We start from the raw sequence: 21,892 nt of genomic DNA on the forward strand, positions 1-21,892 counted from the left end.
GGTTTAAGAGTACCGAGTATCATATATCACGCATATATTTTATATTTTATTTACTGTGCCGGTTCACACACTCTCTCTCTCTCTCTCTGTCTTGCCTTTAGTGTGGGTGTTTGTGTGTAAAGCAGAGAGGGGGCTCTGCTTCACACACACAAACACACACACTAAAGGCGAGAGAGAGTGTGTAGTGTGTATACCGGCAAGGTGTCAAATTACGCGTACATAACACATAACACACATACATAACCCACAACACGCCACACATAACACACACACTTTCCAGCGCAAGAGAGAGAAAAAAACACACAGCGCTTGCGCGCATAAACAGAAACTCTTATCTGTCAGGATTTATTTTTACCCCTTTTTAAGGTATCGTGCAGGTAAATTTTTTTTTTACTTTATTTTTCATTTTGTGTTAATTTTTTAATGCATTTATTTTTTTGGGCTGTGGAACAAATAATTTGAGTTCACATTATTTCCTATGGGAAGATTTACGAGTGTTTTGGAATACGAGCGCGCTTCCGGAACGAATTATGCTCGTAATCCAAGGTTCCACTGTACAGTACTATGCAAAAGTCTTGCTCCACCCCACATAATCAGGCTGATTAGTAATTGATATACTTGTAATGCTGAATGATTGGAACAGATGAGAGGGGAAACAAGGTTGCTGCTGAGGTTGTTACATAAACAAGATTTCAGATTGTATATTTAGGCAAAATATTAGTTCCTGTTTCTTTAAAATTCAACTGCTTAATGAGATTTAATTAAATTGCGGTGTCTCAAGCCGTTTGCACTGTACTGTAGCATGTAATCGATCTACATCGCAAATGAACCGAATGCGTCAGTATCTCCCTGATTCAGATCCAGGAAACAGACGACCAGGTGTAAAAGCACACGACAGCAGCCGTCTGAGCACATTTTCTTACTCAACATATGAAATGTTCATTTGTTGGTTTAAAATGCTGTCTGAAAGTCTTGATTACAGATTTTCCAGATCTTTTAAACGTATGCCACAGCTGAGTAGTTGATGCATGTGACCAGATGTTTGTAAGTTCCGATTCTAGGACTGTGCCTTCTGCTAGGCCCTTAAACATTGCTCATCAATTATATTCGACCTTACATTATATCGATATAGCTTTCTGTCAAATTTTCTCCGTTGAATAGAAGACCTGGATCCTTTATCTTTTCCCCCCTTCATTCTGTCTCGTTTGTAAAATGGGGTCCAGGTGACAGACGTTCTTTACTCTTTGGTCTGGCTGTTAAAACCAAGTCATCATGATGACCTAAAATGACAGCTTTTTTTTTTTCCTTTTTTTTTTTTTCCTTTTTTTTTTTTCCATGACTGCACATGCACGCTCATGATGGGAGCAGGACTGAAAAGGATGAATAGCTCACATATCACACTCTCGATCGATAGGAACCATTTTTATGTTTAGACAGGAAGAAAATCACAGATCGAGAGGCAGAGAAAACGAGTGGGGTCAGAAGAAAAGGTGTGACAAGGCGACAGGATGAGATTAATATGCAGACAGCGACAGGGATTCAATCATGGAATTGAAGCGCCATTGCTAACTAGCTATTTTTATCACAACTCAATTAATGAAATGATCTCTCTGATATCCGTCTCTTCATGTCGTGTATAGATTACCCTGACCACTATAGGCTACGGAGATAAGACTCCCAAGACGTGGACGGGCCGCTTGCTGTCCTCCGGCTTCGCCCTGCTCGGCATCTCCTTCTTTGCCCTGCCTGCGGTGAGACACGAACTCGTAATGCCATACACTCCAGGTGAATTCCCCATATTCGCATGAGATATGTATGTGACTGTATCTCGGTTTTGCAGGGTATACTGGGCTCGGGTTTCGCTCTGAAAGTCCAGGAGCAGCACAGACAGAAGCACTTTGAGAAGAGAAGGAATCCTGCAGCTTGCCTCATCCAGGTAAAAAAAAAAAAAAAAAAAAAACAGCTGTAATGCTTAGGATCACTTGAAAACCTCCAGCTGAGAAGAGAATCAGCTGGAGTTATGTTTTAACTAGAGATGCATTGATGCCATTTTTTCACACTGTTTTTAGTACTTATCAATATGCATGAGTAACATACTTAGACTTAAGCACTAAGCTGCATTATGGGAGATTCTACCTATTGTAGGCAGCTGATTTGATTTGTATTGCGATTATGTAATTATAATTATTATTATTATTATAAATATCCTAATCATTTATTATTTTGGGGGGATTTTGTTTCACATTTCTAAACAAATACTTTGCTCCTACCACACAGGATGCTATTCTGCTTGGCATTAGTTTAAAGTGTGCCACCTGTAGGATTATAGAAAAACTGCAACATATTATTACCTTAAATGTAAACAAATACAGATTAAAAATTATTGTAATGAAAAAAAAATGATTTGGGAGTCAATGCATTAATTTCCACACAAAATAATCGTGATATATAACTTAATAGATCTTTAACCATTCCCATACTGTAGTATCTGACCCCATTTTTTTTTCTAATTATAACCTCATGAATTTTAATCAATGTGATTCATAAATGTAATCATGATCATAATCAAACTTCACTGCATCGCGTCCATTTTCCCTGCGGTCCATTTCTGAAGCGCCTATAGCAACCATTCTTAGAGTTGTTTCCAGCTGAAGTGATGAACACCATTTGTTCTTAAAAGGTTCTCCGCAAAGGAAATGGTCATTTTAAAGAGAATAACCGACAGACACTTTTCTCCAGCCGCTATTTAGAAATGTAGGTCAAGACCAAGTATAAAACATTCTGTTCAGTAATTGTAACTAAGGAGATGAAAGCAGTCCTGTGGCAAATAACCCTAATGTAGGCTTTATATCACTGCCTCACTTTATAATGCTGTAGCTCCTGCATTTGTATTCATGTGAACAGTAGCTATACTATACTGTATAACAGCAGCTGTTGTGGTAGTTCATTATATTAATGCACTCGTCTAATAAGTTAAATAGGTGTAATTTGTGTTATTTTCCCCAAAGAAATGAGAAACATCTTTGTGGTTTCTTTGTGTAATTACGAACAACATTTTAATCTGTTTAAGTTGGACAGATGAAAAGGATGGAAATCACTTTTCATGGCTTCTATATTATAAGTAATATCAGTATGTATAAGTATAAACATTTTAATATATTGTTTAAACAAACATTTAAGAATAAAGAATGCTAAAAACACAAAGAAAAATAGGATTTTTGCACCACTGTATGCAAACATGAGGTGTGAAGGATCTACAAGAGGCGTTCAAGTCAAACTGGGACTATTCATTGTGCAGAATAACAGAAGACAGTTATGAGTGTAGAAAAAACTACCTTTATCTATTTGTCTATATAATCCCCTGCTACATTAACGCACTCACCCCAGCGTTTCACTGGTGCCTCAATATGAGCCACGATCAGACCGCCTGCTTCACTTCTGAAACACTGGCCTCCCAGGAACTCCTTTAATGGACCAAAGATCTGTAAATGGTTTGGACCGAGGTCAGGACTACTGGATGTTGACACTGGATGTTGCAATAACTCCCAGCCGAGTTCCTGTAAACGTCAGGAGGTGTTTGTGAATGATGGTGTGTCCAGTTTCCACAGACAGATACCTGCAGTGGGCTCCGAGCCCCTCTCGGTCTGGATCGTCATTCATGGACATGCAGCCTTTTTTGGAACATGTTCAAATGTTTTACTGAGTTTTCTACAAATATCAATCGTTTTTATATATACATATTTTTTTTAACACAAATCCTGGTTTGACTTGAACGGACCTCGTATGTTTGTAAGAATGTGTATGTCAGAACATAACCACCTCATCTCTCCCCACGGTCCTGTATCAGGCAGCATGGCGTTACTACTCCACCGACGATAGCCGTGTGTACCTCGAGGCCACGTGGCGTCACTATGAATCCACCATCCCTGTGCTCAGGCACGTATGGATGCCTGCTCCGACCAAAAACCCTAACATTTCTCTTTACTAATCAAAATTCTTTTTTTTTTCTTTTTTTTATCCCGTCCCGTCCCCCTCCTGGCCTTTTGTCTTTGGTCTTTTCTCTTCCCTTTGTTTCTGTATCCTTTCTCCTTTTCCTTGTTTTTGTGTGTATGTGTGTGTGTTTTTGGCATGCAGTGTGTTTGGCGTAGCTATGCGGCTGATGAGAACTCGGTTTCCATTGCTACCTGGAAGCCACATTTAAAGGCGTTGCATACCTGCAGTCCTACAAAGTAGGTATAAACCTTTGGCAGTTGCTTTTTCTTCTTAACATTTCAAATTGCACCTTGTTTATCTTTTTTAATCTGTGATTAGGAATTATTAAGTGTGATATGTTCTGCTGTTTTTTTTTGTTTTTTTTTTTGTTCTCTTTCAATTTCTGTCTGTCTGCCCTTTCCAATCTAGCACACACACACACACACACACACACACACACACATAGACGCACTTGCCTACTCTTTATTCCGGGACATTACCTTTGATTTAAGACTTGCCTCATGAAAATTGCCTTAAATGTATTTTTAAGACTAGTATTATCCCGGCTGTGTGGCTTTAGAGAAAGCTTGTGTTACAAAAAGAATTGAGGGAGGACATTATGGTTAGTGAAGCACCCAAAGGTTCCTACTAAGCATTCAAATTATAATGATGAAGCGTTTATTTAGTTATCATAATAAACAGTATCACTGGGTGCATCAGTACTAAAATACTGAACTGTATCTGGTCTTTCATTTATTTATTTATTTATTTCTACGAATCAGTCCTTAAGTAATATATTTCTACCCAAATAAGTTTTTCGTTAAACTGAGTCATGACCCCTTGAGTGACACCTAAGTAAGTCTACAGTATGACATGAATTCCGACCTGCCTATTCTCATTTAAGTCACATGATCACATTACAGTACATATATACAGTCAAGCCCGACATTATTCATACCCCTGGCAAATTCTAACTTTAAGTTACTTTTATTCAACCAGCAAGTTTTTCTTTTGACCAGAAATGACACAGGCTTCTCCCATAAGATAATACGACGATGTACATTGTGGAAAACAACTATTTGTCAGCTTTTATTTACATTTGAACAAAAAGTAGCATGTCCAAAATTATTCATACCCTTTGTCTGACTCAAGTCAGTCAGCTCTAAAAAAAAAAAAAAAAATTCAAATCTATGTCACATTAGGGTAAAAAAAAATCTGATTTAAGAATGACTTCATTGGTAATTTTAAAGTAGCCTATATTACAGTTTCTTTTCCATTGAATCAGAACAACACATGAAGAATAAAGCGCATTCGAGTATTCTAAAATTGCAGCATCATGCATGTTTTTCCGAGCCACCGTGTTGTCCTCTATTACCCTCCGTCTCTAGCTGTTTTTAGAAAGCATGTACTGTAGTGAACCATACTAGCAGTTCATCAGGCACTAATGGTGATCTTCCAACTACAGTACACTTCTTGCTAGTAGCTACCCAGTAATTGCTGTCAAGCCTGACATGACTAAGACTGCACCTATTTAAAATAAGCACTCCACCGTAGTTTTTCATTTCTTCATTGTAATATCGCTAAGATTTTAGGACTAAGCCAACTAATTTAAGACACTGGTTCGGATGCTCACAGGAACACGTTTATTATTTCTCCAGGATTAATCACACTTGATACTGATACCTTGATTTTGCTTTGTATCTTTGCTTACTCTTCCTTGACATCACTGAATGCACGCATGTTTGCCAGAATGATTTGTAGCCTTGCTTTACTCTAAAATGCACTGTTACACTTTGTTCTTAATAAATTCAGTTGTTGATTCTTAAATGTAATATTAATTTTAATGTCAAATCAGTTCAAAACCGGCTTGTCAACATTTGGTATTCAAGTTGTGTTCTTTTTTTTTCCTGTTATCTTTCAACTGCTACTAAAGGAAGGATCAAGTGGAGACCTCAACAAAGTTAGTATCATCTTTTTCTCGAAATTGAATCCATCTATCTATGTTTAATTATGTTAAAGGAAAAAGAGTTTTGTACATCCTAAAGGAGGATGCTCGTACAGTGAGTTGCAGTAAAGTGTACGATGTTTTGTAGAAACACATTTTAGGTTAGACAGTTTTAGTAATAAGATGGTCAGAAATTTTTTTTTAATGGAAAAAAAAAAGAACCAACTACTGATTATTTCCATTCCTAATTACCGCTAGGTGTGTGTGCATGATGGGAAACTAATTGCAAGGTCTTAGCGTTAGATGTTTATCACATATCTGTAAAATGTGCTTCATCGGGGACCTTGTTCTGACACTGGAGTTACTTCACTACAGTTATTAAGCTAATGGATGCTGCTGTCAAACAGATAAAAATGACATCCAACAGCCAGCTACTGTACAATACATAATTTTCCTTATAATTAGAGCATGATTTCTAGGAACCTGAGAAAATAAAGACCTTTGGCCCAACAGGAATAAATAATAATAATATCCAAGTCATGCCATGTGATATAACCAGATTACAGGCAGTCCGAAGGCTCGAAAAAAAACCTGATCACCAGAGTCCTTCAGCAGGTCCATGTGGATTCTGAACCCTTTTTATTTCTAATGAGTCCCGAATCACTTGCCTGCTGAATCACTGTTCATCAGGAACGTATGCGTATGATGTATTAACGGAGTTACTGAAAAGCACATGGGTTACACACTGCTAAGAGAAAGCAATTGAACTAACTTGACATTATGCCTGTATCTTTCCTTTGATCCTAGTAAGGGTCTTAGCGATAAGCGCGGACTTCGCAGGAAACTGAGTTTAAGGAGGTATATACTGTATACTGTACATACTGTGTATGTCGTGCCATGCATCGTGCTCTGGTAACTTCTGGAATGCTCGACTGACTCTGAAGTGTGCATGGTCGACTGGGATTGCAATCTGAGAGGAAGTGACATCTGTCTGCTGTGTGCTTATCTTCACAGTCCAGTACTATAATTTGCACTGGTGGCTCATCCATAGGGGCAGGGTGGGGCAAGAATTACGCGGCCACATGTTCACTCCATGAATGTTTTGTTCACAAGTGCCCAAAAAAAGCAGCACGGAACAACAGTTAATGCTGACATTCGTCTTACACCCTGGGTGCGTTTACATGTACCCTGTTATTCCACAAATAATACAGTAGAATAGAATTGCATCGTGTAAACACTGAACAGAACAGTCTGACCTGGATTTTTAGTGGTATAAAAGTGTAATCCTTTAATATTCCATTCAGAAAAAAAAAAAAGATAAATATTATCAATTAACACTTGATATATTGCAAGTTGTCTTGCACCTCAAGAGTCCAGGCTCAGGGATTGTGTGCATGGAGTTTTCATGTTCTCCCCGTGCTTTGTGGGTTTCCTCCGGGTACTTCGGTTTCCTGCCACAGTCCAAAGACATGCAGATCAGGCTAATAGGTGTTCCTGATTTGCCCGTAGAGTGTGAACGAGTGTGTAGGTATGTGTGTGGCCTGCGATGGATTGGCACCCTATCCCGGGGTCTGCCCCGCCTCATGCCAATAGTCTTATGGTCCCCCGTGACCCTGTACACTTGATAATTGGCATGCATACTATAATAAAGCGGTGTAGATTTTGAGTGTGTGATCGAATCTAACATATACTGTACGAAATAACAACGCCAGTTTAATCGTTAGCCTGTAAACCAATTTAACTTGGTGAGAAACAATCATATCAAGTATTTCCATCCATCCATCTATCTAGGAACCTCTGTAGTCCAACTTGGGACCATGGAGGCCAGTGGTGATCATTGTATTTATTCAAATGACAGGACATTCACACATGCATTTACACATTATGGAAAAGCTGGGAACACCAATTAGCCTAATCTGTATGTCTATGGACTGTGGGAGGAAACCGGAGTACCCTTAGGAACCCCAACTCTTTGGAAGCTGGAAACGCACGGGGAGAAAACACACTTTGTATACTCCACATATACAGACCCAAGGTGGGAATCGAACCCAGAATCTGGAAGCGCAAGGCGACTGAGACAAAATTCGATCAGCTAAGGAAATTTTATTGTTAGGGTTTTTTGTCTGTGCTGGAGTGCCTGCTTTTAGGCCACACAGCAACTTCTGGTTCTATCATGGAAAATCGCTGCACTTGTTAGTTTGTTTAAGTTCATTCAATTCAGCTCAGTCCTTACCTTTTTGTTTATGTATGTACTTATTTAATAATTTGAATCAAATCACTATTTAGTAGCATATGGCAAGTGGGATAGCCGTTCAGTTAACCTTCTGTAAAGCTACACCAGTGTTTGATGTCTTGACCCACCACGATCTATGGTCACGAGCCGCTGCTGTAAACGGATTCGGTTTGAAGAACCTTGCTTGCAAATGGAAATTTTTTTACGTCACACTCAGACAGTGCATGCTAATACTCAGAGTGATCATTTTTTTTGTATGTGTTAGTTGATATAGTTTTTCACTCTGGCTGCCTTGATTGGAATCATTAATATTATTACTCATTATTACTATTAGTATTACTGTTACTACAATTATATTATATATTGTTAGAGTTGTGCTATGTAAAACCTTTACTTTTACCGTAAATATTGGAATAGATAGATTACCGTAAATATGCTAACACTTTTGCAATTAGAATTAAAGAATTAAAGGTTCCTGCAACTGCTAGAGGATGAAAAAATATCTTGTAGTTCAGACAATATAAAAATAAAATATTGCATTGAGTTTCTCACTGTTTTGTGAGATAAGGCTGAACACTAACCAAAAACACACACAGGTTTAAGCTCCTTTAAATCAGAATCCCTTATTTGCACACTTAATTAAAAAGGAAAATGTCCCCTGGTGGCATGTAGTAATAGAGGATGTGTGTCTGGCTAAAACAGAAACTAATACAGTAAGGACCAGTGAATGAGTTTGTTTCCGACTTGGGAGCAACATGACTGATTACGGCATCATTACAGTATATAAAAAGGTATTTCATCTGCTCTTAGGTACTTGTTTTTGATATCTCTCCGTCTTTGGTCTCTTAGTCAGAAGCTGAGCTTTAAGGACCGTGTAAGGATGGCCAGTCCTCGCGGTCAGAGCGTCAAGAGCAGACAGACGTCCGTCACGGACCGGCGTTCCCCGGGTGCCGAGATCAACGCCGACGGCTCCAGTCCCGTCAAGGTGCAGAAGAGCTGGAGCTTCAATGACCGGACTCGCTTCAGACCCTCACTCCGCCTCAAGAGCCAGTCCCGCTCCACCACCACCGATGGTGAGACCTCACTGCGATCTCAAAACGTGTGATGTCGGAAAGTAAAAGAATCCCAAAAGAGTGTGAATTGAAAACCTGACACCTTTCATATTCTTCCCAAATTACTGACAGTAAACTTCTTATAGTTGTACAGCCATGACAGAAAAACCCAGTCTTGTGGGCAAAAGGGAAAGCAGGAACTGTGGTTTCTGGGATGTCCCACAGCATTAAAGCTAGCTTTAAACCATTAGTATGCATGCCGTTTATTAATAGATTTAGCACTGTAATCACACAGCAGCAGGGTAACGCACTCCACTTGAGCGCCATGCCTTGTCTCACGCCCCCTTGTGCATAGTTTTCTTAAAACTGAACATCCTGGAGTGTGTTTCCCTCAATTACTCACCGCCTTCTGATCAATCAGAGGCGATAATGTGACAGAACAGTGACTTAAAGTTATTTATGATTATGTTGATTATAGTCTCATTATTCTAACATAATTAATTTTGAGCTTGGATGCCAGAGTATAAATATATACAGTACAGTATGGACAGTTTGACAGCAAAATGGAATTAACGCCATTTTTTGCTCATTTTGGCAAATTATTGTTCTTTTGCACACAAGCAAGAAACAGTCGACGCCTTCTAACAAGCCAATCGCATTGCTTCTTCCTGTCATGTGATTAGAAAAATATTTAAAAAATACAGTATGGACTGAGCAGCAGCTGAGAATGTTAAATGCAATGTAGTCTATTCCTCCCATAATAAACATAAAAAAATCGAAGCATTAGTTTTTTATATTCATATTACGATTCTAACAAAAAACATAAAATTCACACTTATATAACCCCTAAAATTTTGGTGTTTAATTATTTGACATTTTTGCTTTTAAACCCCCTTGTGACACATGACACAGAAATGGAGTTATCTCGTTTTGCTGTCAAACTGTATGTATCTTGATGAACTTGATATGTGTGATTGGCATGTAACACATGTGCAGTTCATTTAAACACCTGACACAAATGATGTGTATATATATATATATATATTTATTTATTTATTCTTTTCTTCTCTCTGAGCTGAGTGTCTTCAGAGACAGATGGTTCTCAGTTTGTCCCCAGTAGCCTCCTGCTGAGACGGGGTCTGTCTCCCCCCCTCCTCTGTATCCCTCTCCCTACCCTCTTATCCCTCCCCCTGTGGTCTCTAGATCCTGTCTCCCCATCCTGTGTCTTTGGGAACACAGTGGTTTTGTCAGACATCCAAACCTACAAACTGTACACGCACTTCTCACATGCACGCACCGTACCCACGCACGCGTATTTTAGGCAGTGACTTCTTCCAGCGCTTTCAGCTTGAGTCTTTGACGCCCGCTGAAATTTTCAATCTCGGGTTCACCGACCCCGCCTGCGGCAAGACAAACTCGCGGCTGTAATGAACAAGCCGCGGCTGTGCATATAGTAATTCTCTACAATCGGACCGTGTTCTCATTTGTAAATCATACAAGAAGACATGCGCACTGTGACTGCAGTAACAGGATTTGCTCTGGTTATACACGCTCTCTCTAAAACATTTTTTGTGTGTTTTGTTTAATGAAAGTATTCTGTACAGAATTTAGAAACAAAAACAAATGGATGAACTTTTTGCACATACTGTACTTAAGCACAGTCACTCTTGGAGCAATATACTACAGAACATGCATATGAAAACAACACAAATACATACTAGCATGTTAAAGTACATGTACTCGCATCTATCAAATATTATCCTTACACACTTGAACATTTGCATGCTATTGCTCATATGAGTTATAACTAATTGTATTAAACATGTATACACTAAAATACTTGCATACTTTAACACTAACATACTAGAAAACATGCATACTGTAAAATCTTTGTACGTTATCCTTGTTGCACACTTCAACACTAACCTCCTAGAAAAGTATGGACTCTTCTTGCATACTATTACGTGCACAATTGCGTACTTGACAAACAGAAATGCATACTTGCATGCTTAAATGCAAGTAAATAATTGCATATTTAAATACATGCCTGCTCATATACTCACTAGCATACTATAGTGCAATACATGCACACACTAGCATACTGGCATATTTGCCTGATTGAACACTAGCATAATTGAAAGTATGCATATAAAAGTATGCATACATACCTGTACCAAAGGTATACATGCATACTTCAATACTAGTATACTAGCAAGCCAGCATACAATACTATGCCTGCATTTAGGCAGCCTTGCTTGCATACTTTAACACTAGCATATTTATGTATGCTTATATATAAGCATGCATAATAATATTCTTGCATACTCGTATACTTGACTGGCAAACAACCATAATTTAAATATTCATACACTAAAACACATGCATACTAGCAAACATGGACACACTAGTGTACTGCATGTGCAGAGTAGAATCCTAGCAAATGTTTATACTCGCATACTTCCGTACTTCAATACTAATACTAATCATGCATACTTACATTCTTCTAGGAAATAAAACCTAGCGAATGCAGTCTTTGAAGACTTTTTCCTTATAAAAGTACCGAACATAATGGAGCGTAATTAATCCCGCGGTTCCTGTAATTGCACTTTTCAATTTTTGTTGCTCTGTTGTCGTTGCTTTGTCATTTGGTACAGTATTTATTTATTTCATTTTATTCACTTTCCACACTAGTGGCTCTTTTGTTCTTAATAATTTTATAGTCTAAATGGCATTGTCTTTCCTGCTCCTCCATTTAATGTAACAGTAAACGGGGCTTGCTGACATGGATGACTAAGTGGAAGATTAACTGTACTTGACAGCAGGAGAGAGCTGACGTGTGTGTGTGTGTGTGTGTGTGTGTGTGTGTGTGTGTGTGTGTGTGTGTGTGTGTGTGTGTGTTGGAGCAGGTGAGGCTAATACGGCACCGGAAGAGGGCTTTGATGACAAAGGCTGTCACTGTGAGATCTCTGCTGAGGACCTGTTACCGGCAGTGAAGACCGTCATCCGAGCAATCCGGTAAACCTCACTCACACCATCACGCTGAGTTACGGACACAAGAAACTGTAGGGGGCTTTGGCAGTCTTAGGTTGAAACTTCCTGGTCACTAAAACAGTCTTCTAACCAACGGGCAACTTTTACTCACACTTTCATGCTTGCATACTAAATTACTAGACTTTTAGCAAACCTGGATTATAGTATAATCGGATACAAGCATATTTGCCAACATGCATACTTGCATATTTGAAGACTACCATACTATCCAGCATCCATATTAGCATATCTGAATACTTTTTTTGTTACAGCATTTATACTTGTATACTTGCTTACTAATGCAATATTTAAAGTAACAAATTTTAAATACTTAATACTAGTTTATTACATTTTTGCATACTTGCAATGTATGCTTTGGACATTTTCATCTTGGTCTATACTATCGTACCAGCATGTACATACTTATAAGTATGCTAGTACATGTATGGTGATAACTTAGACCTCAAGTCTGCATATACAGTATTAGCCAACTTGAATATGCATACTAGCATACTCGTATACTACTCTAGTAGCAAATCTGCAATAGTTGTCCTATCATACTGCAGCACTACCATACTAGAAAGAATTGATCAGACTATATTACTGTATGTAATATTTTATATTAACCAGTATGAATACTATTCCTATCAGTCAGCACCATACTATCCATAGTGCATGCATACTGTACATGTACACTCGCATAATTGGCCTACTTTACCTGTGTCTCCTCTACTGTATGTATGTGCAGCCATAATTAATATTTGGTGGTCAGACAAAGTGCATGCTTGATGACTGGTACACTAGACAACATGAATGCTAGACATAATATCCAGCACCGTACTAGACATACTGCATGCGTGCATACTAGTATACTGTACATGTGCACCAGCAACCCAGACAACATGCCTGTTTGCATACTTAAATACTATTATACTTGCACACTAGAATTCTCCATTGTTTGCACACTATCATGCTAGCTTACATGCAGTTATCCATGCTAGGCTACTTTCATACTCGAGCACTATCAGCTCATGATGAAAGGGACAAAGTACGAGAGCTACAAGAGATTACAGTATGTTGTAGCATTTGACTTTGACTACAGCACTTTGCCTGCGGCTATCTCAACTGTCCCCTGCATGTACTGTATAGGCAGCCGTAATTAATATCTGGTGGACGGCGCAGTGTCGTGATCGTGCTTTAGTGTGTATTATGTGCAAAAGTGTTTTGTTATTGTAGCTCCTCAGCCTTGAACTGCGGCTTTGTAAGATGCTGTAAGGGTGTATGTGGGAGGGCGTGTGTGTGTGGGGGTGTTAGACTAAATAAGAGGTAAACAGAATCTCTGCTCAAGGATTTCTCAGGGTATCAAATTTCCGTTTCTCTGGTTACCGCTGTGTGATATTTCCTTAAAGCAATCACTTTTATCATTGGGTAAAAAAAAAAAACACAAGGCCCATATGTAGTTTTAACAACAGCCAAATAATATTTGACAGGTTCTTTTTAAGTCATTACTGCCCCCTAGTGGTTATTATAATTCACTGTACTGCATGAAGGCCTGCTTTCCTCTTTTCTCCTTTAAATGAATTTTCTCATCATATATTATTATTATTATTTTCTCATATTATCATTATTCAGTATTCAAGATGATTCAAGATTCAAAAAACTTTATTATCATTATTTTTATGGTCTTTGTTTTAAAGGTCCAATATTAATTTATATTTAGGTCATATTGACAAAATATTTATTATTGACGTTTTTTTTTTTCAATACCGACTCGTAACATTTTAAAAATCTAATTACATTTCTTCTGATTATTTACAAGTTTACATGTATATGTAAAACACTAATCATTAAAAACCTTAAGTATAATAATTTTCAACCATTTTCATACAAAAATGTTTATAATGTTTATTTTTTTGTCCCCTAATAATGTCCGTTTTATATATTTATATGCAGGATCATGAAGTTCCACGTGGCGAAGAAGAAGTTTAAGGAGACGCTGCGTCCGTATGACGTTAAGGACGTGATCGAGCAATATTCAGCAGGACACCTGGACATGTTGTGCCGGATTAAAAGTTTACAGACGAGGTACAGTAGATCACACTTGTACAGCAATGAATAGTGGGGTTTTTTTCACACACTGGACAGGTGATTTACTAATATGTTGCTAGATTGAATAGAAAATTTGGTCTGGGTTCCCCCCCCCCCCCCCCCTTTTTTTAGAATTTCAAAATCATTTAAATTAAATGTTACATTTTAAAATTTTAAAAATTGTAACGGTCTCACGAGGGGGAGGGGGAACCACGCATACTGTAAGTACTTTGCACTGCATGCGGAGTTCTGAACAGGCAGAGGCGCGGCTAGGGAGACACGCGGTTGCCAGGCAACGCCGCCGCGAGACAATCAGCGTGAACGCGCTTCACCTGGCGACGTGTTTATTTAAGGGTCCTGATACCGCCGCACTCCGTGTAATCATTTAGGTAGCACCGGTAAGGTATCAGGGCCGAAAAACGCGAAAAGAAAAAAGATAAAGAGAGGGAAAGATAGACAGTAAAGACAAGCACGCAGAAAGTTGAGAGACAAAGGCAAAGACCCAGCCTCTGCCTCTCTAACACGCAGGGGCAAGAGAGAGGGTCACGCTACACTTTAAGCGCGCGCTCTTACACATAAAAACACGAACTCTTTCTCGCTGAGATGAACAACTCGGATCCATTTACGGATTCGACTCCTTCTGAATCACTCACTAAACCGATCCGGATCCCATGTCGTCTTCCTTTGAATCACTTGAGTCAGTAGTGATTCCAAATAAAATTTCCTATGGTCCCTCCACTAGAGGGCGCTCACCGATTCTCTAGAATCCACCGAACCCTTGAACTCACTCATGAGTCCCTCAGATCCGGCTGTTCAAATAAATCAGTCAGGACAAGTATAATATTTTGAGTCTTATTTTGTTTGTAACCATAAAATGTAAGTGACTGAAAATCAATAATTATGGTTGCCAGATATTTATTATAATGCACATAGAAATGGGTTTAGACAACAACAAATATAATAAATGAATAAAATAATTATAAATATATCTGCGGTATATGATTTTTTTTTCAAAGGGTTAAAACAGGTATGCTATCTGGTAGTTTTAAATAGTTTTTTAAAAAAGTCCAGGCGATAAAGCTGGGATTTAAAGCTTGAGTTTTCATGCATATAATACAGTTATATAATACAGTCATTGAGCTAAAGCATCGCACCGTCAGCATTACAGTTCTGGTGAAGTTGTGTTGAGTTGGAAACCGACCTGATGTGATACAAATGCCGTTATTCTATTCCAGTTTTTCTCTAATGCACATCTACACACCAGCATGTAACAGATATATTAGGTGTTTGGCATTTGTCATATTGTGGTTGTTATTTCTATTAGGTCTAAAGAACCAAAGAACATGCATACTCACAAGAATACTGGCCATCATGTGTACGTTCTAAAACAGCAGCATACTTTAACAAATGCACTAGAAAAAATACAGATCATACCTAAATACTAGCATATTTCTATACTGATACAGTATACTTGCATATATGCACTCTTGTATGCATAAACATTATAATATTAGCGAACAAGCATACTCTAGTATACCTACGAACTACCCTACATCCACAAATCCATACTAAGTTATATGCACACCTGACATATGATTTTCATTTCACTATAAATGTAAAATTCAACATAAGCAGATCAATGGGACATCATTTTTATCATTTTTATTATGATCATTCCTCATATATAGAATAATAATAATATTAATTGCTGTAAAAAACATTGTTGATCAAAAACATTATATTGGATTTCCCAGGAAATTGATTTTCTTTTTGATTTGATGCAATTTTATAATAATAATAAAAAAAAAAAAACATTAGGTTTTAAGCATTTGAAATAAATAGGGAGTTTTACTGCAAAACGCAATAAAATACATTCCTGGCAAATTGTTTTTCCTATCCATATAATACTATTATACAATAATACTCATATTATTGTGATGTTTTGTTCTTTAGAAGCGTCCCATCCCGTCTCATCACTTTTTTCTGTCACATGATCAGCAAAGTGAATTTTCCAGCTAGACGAAAAGGCTGTCATCCAGAAATAAACTCAATTTGTTCCATGAACCTTTAGAGTCACAGTCTGTTTACTGTCATTGCAGTTATGGGTTTTTATGATGAGGAGCTGTCGTAAAATAGCGAAGTGAAGAAGACACTGGTAGAAGAGGAAGCTGATGATGTTGTAAACTCATCTTTTTGTGTCGTTTCAATTTTTCTCATGATCTTCAACATTTTTGGAAATTAAAATGGTTTTGTGTGCAACAAAACTCAACACTTCTTCCCTAGTTTAAGTTTGCTCACAGTATAACCGCATATGTAGATTACCCTAAGCAAAGTTGGAGGCTTTTTAAATTTGGATGATTATTTGTTGAAAGTGGATTTATACTGTAGCATTTTCAAAAAAAATTGACTAATAGAACCAAACCAAATTGGATGGGAGATTTAAAAATCTGTGCCTTTTAACACACTTGTGATTTAAAGAAAACATGCACAATATATTTTGTATTAGTTTCTGTTACTTACTGCATCTTTTGGAAATCTGCCTGAATCAATTTATCTCATTTTGCAGTAAAACGCCTCACATAAATGCTAAATGTTGCTATACATTTTGTATTTGAATATAAAAAGGTTAATCTTGTCTCTCTAATCTGCAACAATATTTCAGGGTAGATCAGATCCTGGGGAAGGGGCAGGTTCCTGTAGATAAGAAGCTGAGGGAGAAGATGCTGTCTGACGGAGATCTGCTGGAGGACGTCAGCATTTTAGGGAGGGTGTGTAAAGTCGAGAGGCAGGTGAGTGTGTGCTGTCACTAGCAAACATTTTCTTACTGCCCTAATTTAACTATATATAATTATTTTTACTGTTCTTAACATGCACATACAGCATCTACATTGATAACCACATTTGAAGCTCAAGTTATTTCAAGCAAAAACATTATGGATCACTTAGGACAGTGGCACTGTTAAATGTTAAGTGGTCACGTTAAGTAGCTTAATATTTTTGTTTTAGATTGAACATTAGCTCACCTTGACTGTTGTTTGTGCAATTACCTGTAGATACTGTACCATCCAAACATTTCCTAGAATTCTCTATTTTATAAGTAAGGTTCCTGGGGGCAGAAAAGAAATTAATTACCCAGGCATGGTTTGGCTGCAACTATATGTATTTGTTTAATTCAGTGCTTAAGTGTTTCCATGCCTCCTTTCCAGGTACAGTCTATTGAATCTAAGTTGGACTCCTTGCTGGATGTCTACCGACAGGTCCTTCAAAAAGGCACCTCCTCAGCTCTCAGCCTGTCCTCCCTGCCCCTATTCGAACTGGCTCAATCAACAGACTACCCAAGTCCGGTCTTTGCCAAGGATCTCTCTTCTCCTTCACAGTTGAGCCAAATGAGTAGCTCCAACTTTTCCCGGGGCTTTCATCTCATCTTGGCTCCCAATGAGTTCAACTTCAACTTGAACAATGCATCAGGGTCTCCCTCTGTAGATGACACGCTAAATTCGGCCTCACCATTTAGCCCATCCCCGCTTCAGCCTCTTACAACACCCACCACAGATTGCCCACCTGTTTTCACAGCAAACAATGTTCAACCCGGTGGGGTGCATTTTCCCAGACTGGCTAACCCTCCTCCACCCCCTGTTGCATCTGCTCGGTTTCAGCTGCCCCTATTGCCACCTCTGTCAGGCCGAGTGAACAACGGTTTAACCCAATCTCAGTCCAGTCCTTCTGATCATTTCCCTCCTTCATATTTAAACAGATCCCAGCAGGACTTGGCACAAAGCGCTAGAAATCGTCCCAGCGCCAAAGAGGATGCTTCCTGGAGGAGACATATGAGCCCAGAGATGGGACTGGAAATGGACCCTCTGGTGGAGCTCTCACCCTCCTCGGTGCCAGATGGAGGGGACCAGGCTGTTTCCATGGGAAAGTCTGTCCAGGACCTCATTGGGATTCCAGAGGTTGATGGGCACCACAACCTCTCAGCCAGCAGCAGCCAGGACTCTTTGGCAGCAGAGAATGAGATAGGAGGTGGTGGCTGGGCCGAGGCCGAACTCTTCATCGCAGATGGAGACCTGGAGAAATCAGCTCAGACTCAGCCCTCAGGGTTGGGCTTCCTAGCACAGCCTGTGGCAAATTCCAATTTCTCTGAACCTTTGAGGACTGGGACAGCAACAAGGGATGGTCTTGGACTGGCGCCCAAATTGGGTGGGACAAAGCCCTTCATTATGCCACATGTTCGACTTAAACAATGAGTCATTGAGTTAATGAACTCTTATTAGACTTGATCTTACTGAAGGACACAAAGCTTTCTTGAAATCTTTGTCTTACCTTTAAGTATTTTATTTTAAAATTTGGAATGGGAGGTAAGGCAAGAATAGAGTTTGAAGTATGTTTTTTTATTTTTTACATTCGTTTAAATTTTAGATTTAATTTTTTTATATTGTTGATAAGTAATGATTTATTTAAGATAAAGAAAAAGGTTTTATACCGTGAAACATACATGAGGACTCTTCATTGCATGCATTGTGCTTTTTTTAAAGCACTGTATTAGTGGCTTAGCCTAATGAGGGAAAGTCAAAATATAATGAAAAAAAACTTTCTTACATTACTGATAGTATAATTTAATTAATTTTCTGTTGGGTTCCATTTTACATGTCATAGCAACATCAACGAAAACCCTTGTGAAGACAGATTGAATATTTACTTCACGTGTAAACTCACTGACTAGTTCAGGTAAACTGGTCAAATCAGGGTTGAATGGTGTTTTCAAGTCAATCGAACTGCACTAGGTTTTACTCACTTGGTCTCAGAATGGTCATTTCAGTTCACACTGAAAAAGTAAAAGTGGCATAATGAATTCAGTACAAAAATAATGATTGCATGTATATTACAATTAAAGTAGATTAAATCCATGAAATTAATAATGTAATAATTCTGTTGCATGTTATACTGGAACGGAAGGTTTATGAACAAGTTGGCTTGACAATGTCATTTTATCATTAGGGTACAGAATAAGAAGTTAATTAAGACATAAGGTGGAGTTATGAGAAGGGGAAGCTCTGGAGGAGGTTTATGGAAGCCATGGTGGCTATGAAGATAAAGAGTTTACACAACAAGCTCAGGTTGATTTGGATTTTGGGATTCTTCTGGATGTAACATGTAATCAATTGACAGTAAATTCCAGGAGTAGATACATGATGCTCCTTGAGGCAGCAGAAAGAAACATGAACCCATCACTGAGAGGCTTTTTAGTTTCTGGGTAGTGGTGGCTTTAACGGTTAAGGCTGTGGGTTACTGATAAAAACGTTGGGACTTCAAGCCCTAGCACTACCACTGGTGAGTTCTTAAGCAAGACCCTTAACCCTATCTGCTCCGGGGGTGCTGTACTATATACTGGCTCACCCTGCATTCTGACCCCAGATTCCAGAAGCCATATGAAATAAAAGCCTAGTGTCAGTAGCCAATTTAGGGTCAGAATTAATGGGCTATTGTTTATATACCTCAATATGAGACTATTTGGTTTTGTACAGTCCTGGAGCACATCTGGCATGGGTCCATCTATAGCAGTCTCTGAAAACAAAGGCTACGCAGAAAGAGAGAGAAGATAATAAACTCTAATCTAGTGAGCTTTTAAAATGCAATGCACATTAATATGTTTTAAACAGGCGATACTGTTTTGTGCCTCAATAATATTTATTTATACAGTATTTATTACTATTTATTTGTATTACGTATGTGGCTGATTTTTCTGATATTTGAATGAGCCACACACACATTATAGCCTCAATATGACCATCATGTTATGACTTGGTTTCCCCTCTTTGCCTCCTTTGATAAGAAATACAAGAAGCTCCCCTAAGTATAAGAAAATAGAAACTAATAAATAAATTCCAACCATTATTTGTTATATACTAAGCGAAACTGAGACTGGTACATATCCTATAAGAAGTGGAACTATATAAATACTGTAGGCTAATAACTCAACATTAAGAATTTTGCAGTATGCTATATTCATAGATATGATATTTTCTAGGCTTGTCAAGCCAACTTAAAATTTCTTTCTTGAAAAAAAACATATTTTTTTTTACATCTTTTAAGTGGTACATTACATTGTGAAGTGTTTAGATATAATAAGTCCCGGGCATATTGAAGGGTACCTTTGCTGTTGAACACTGTACAGTTTTGTTAAAAAAAATTAATAAAATAATAATAATAATTTAATATTGAGTACAACATACAATTCCAGGTTCTCTTAATGTACTGTCTTTTATCTGGAAAACAACTGAATGTTTTTGGTGAGAGTGAATTGTGAAAGGTGTGTCATCACAATTTTGCTAATGCTAACTATTAACCTCGGATTTGCAGCATAACCATGCTAACCACATGCACTTAGCCATGTTGTTAGCCATGATAATTCTATAACATTCTTCATTATTTCCAAAAGCTGCTATTTATGTCTCATATACTAAAGTAAAAGTAGCTTAAATTCCTTCTGATACTACTGTATGTAGCCAAAAGTTGAGGTAAGTTTCTCTTAATATCTCGGCTTGTTTTGCTAACTGTTCCCGAGAGAGGGATTTAGTCTAGCCATAAATAAACAACAAGGATAGTTCAGAGGCAATTCGGAACAATTTAGAAGCAATTACTAAGGAGAAAGTGTTTTACACTTAAAAAAATGTCATAACATTATCAGGTGTGTTTTATTTTTGCTGAAAGTGCTTCTCCGAATGTGGGTTTTGGCAGGAAATTGCTCTCCACTGAATCTTTTAGTGGTACGCAGTACGAGATGACCATTACCCCTTCTACAAGGTGGTATCAAAATTTTTAAGATTAGCTCTGTTTATAAGCTCAGTTTTTTCGCTGTATGTCCTCAAACGCCTTAAAAACTGGTCTTAGAATTTGCAATTGACGGTCTGGCCCCTGGGGACGAACTCTGGGTACACAATGTTGAAAAAGTCAATGGATATCCACTTAGTCAAACTGCAGACCTGTCGTGGAGATAATCAGCTCTTCCACTGTAAAGACTGTTGCTTCTTCTCAGGGTCGTACCCATACATCCACGGTTCGTCAACGGTAATGATGCTCATCCTCGACATGAAGGACAGGTCATCCACGGCATGCTGAGAGAGTTCTTGGCAAATTTTCACGTGATGTTCCTTCTGCTCCAGGACCAGCAGCCTGGGGACGAACTTAGCAGCTACACGGCACATGTACAAATCACCCGGGGGGACGTCTTTGTGGCAGGTTTGCTTAGTGTCATGCAAAATTTCACGTTCGCTTTTTGTTCTTGCTTGCTGTCCATGATGAAATAGCAGATGTTCAGAATAGCACAGCTGGCTTGTTGCAAAACTAGTCTCTTAACTTTTTGATACCACCTTGTAAATATTTCTGTACTAAACACAGCTGGAAAGATGTACTCCTTAGTGAACCACTTTATAGTTGTGCTTACAAATAAATGCATACGCTTGAGAGGTGAAGTTTCTCTCAGGAAAACCATCCTGCTAGCTTATTTTTTGTGTTAAGTTGATCAATTGTTCAGCTGTAAAACTAAGTGTTTCAAAATACGTAATCTTAAAC

General features: G+C 38.3%; 1 protein-coding gene across 2 annotated transcripts in view; it reads left to right on the forward strand.

Moving 5' to 3' along the window:
• The window catches only part of kcnq5b (potassium voltage-gated channel, KQT-like subfamily, member 5b), a 109,926-nt gene extending 89,399 nt beyond the window's left edge, over nucleotides 1-20,527 (forward strand). Inside the window, exons 6-15 of one of the 2 annotated variants that reach the window (XM_053476881.1) lie at nucleotides 1,641-1,751; nucleotides 1,841-1,936; nucleotides 4,135-4,229; nucleotides 5,906-5,932; nucleotides 6,725-6,775; nucleotides 9,000-9,223; nucleotides 12,109-12,217; nucleotides 14,186-14,317; nucleotides 16,983-17,109; nucleotides 17,527-20,527. In XM_053476881.1, the coding sequence (XP_053332856.1) occupies nucleotides 1,641-1,751; nucleotides 1,841-1,936; nucleotides 4,135-4,229; nucleotides 5,906-5,932; nucleotides 6,725-6,775; nucleotides 9,000-9,223; nucleotides 12,109-12,217; nucleotides 14,186-14,317; nucleotides 16,983-17,109; nucleotides 17,527-18,567 (2,013 nt within the window). In that variant the 3' untranslated portion in view covers nucleotides 18,568-20,527. The remainder of the gene's footprint in view (nucleotides 1-1,640; nucleotides 1,752-1,840; nucleotides 1,937-4,134; nucleotides 4,230-5,905; nucleotides 5,933-6,724; nucleotides 6,776-8,999; nucleotides 9,224-12,108; nucleotides 12,218-14,185; nucleotides 14,318-16,982; nucleotides 17,110-17,526) is intronic. The other variant, XM_053476882.1, reaches the window with a different exon arrangement.
• The last annotated feature ends 1,365 nt before the right edge of the window (nucleotides 20,528-21,892 follow it).

The sequence above is a fragment of the Clarias gariepinus genome, chromosome 18 (assembly GCF_024256425.1).
Source record: "Clarias gariepinus isolate MV-2021 ecotype Netherlands chromosome 18, CGAR_prim_01v2, whole genome shotgun sequence".
Taxonomy (NCBI): domain Eukaryota; kingdom Metazoa; phylum Chordata; class Actinopteri; order Siluriformes; family Clariidae; genus Clarias; species Clarias gariepinus.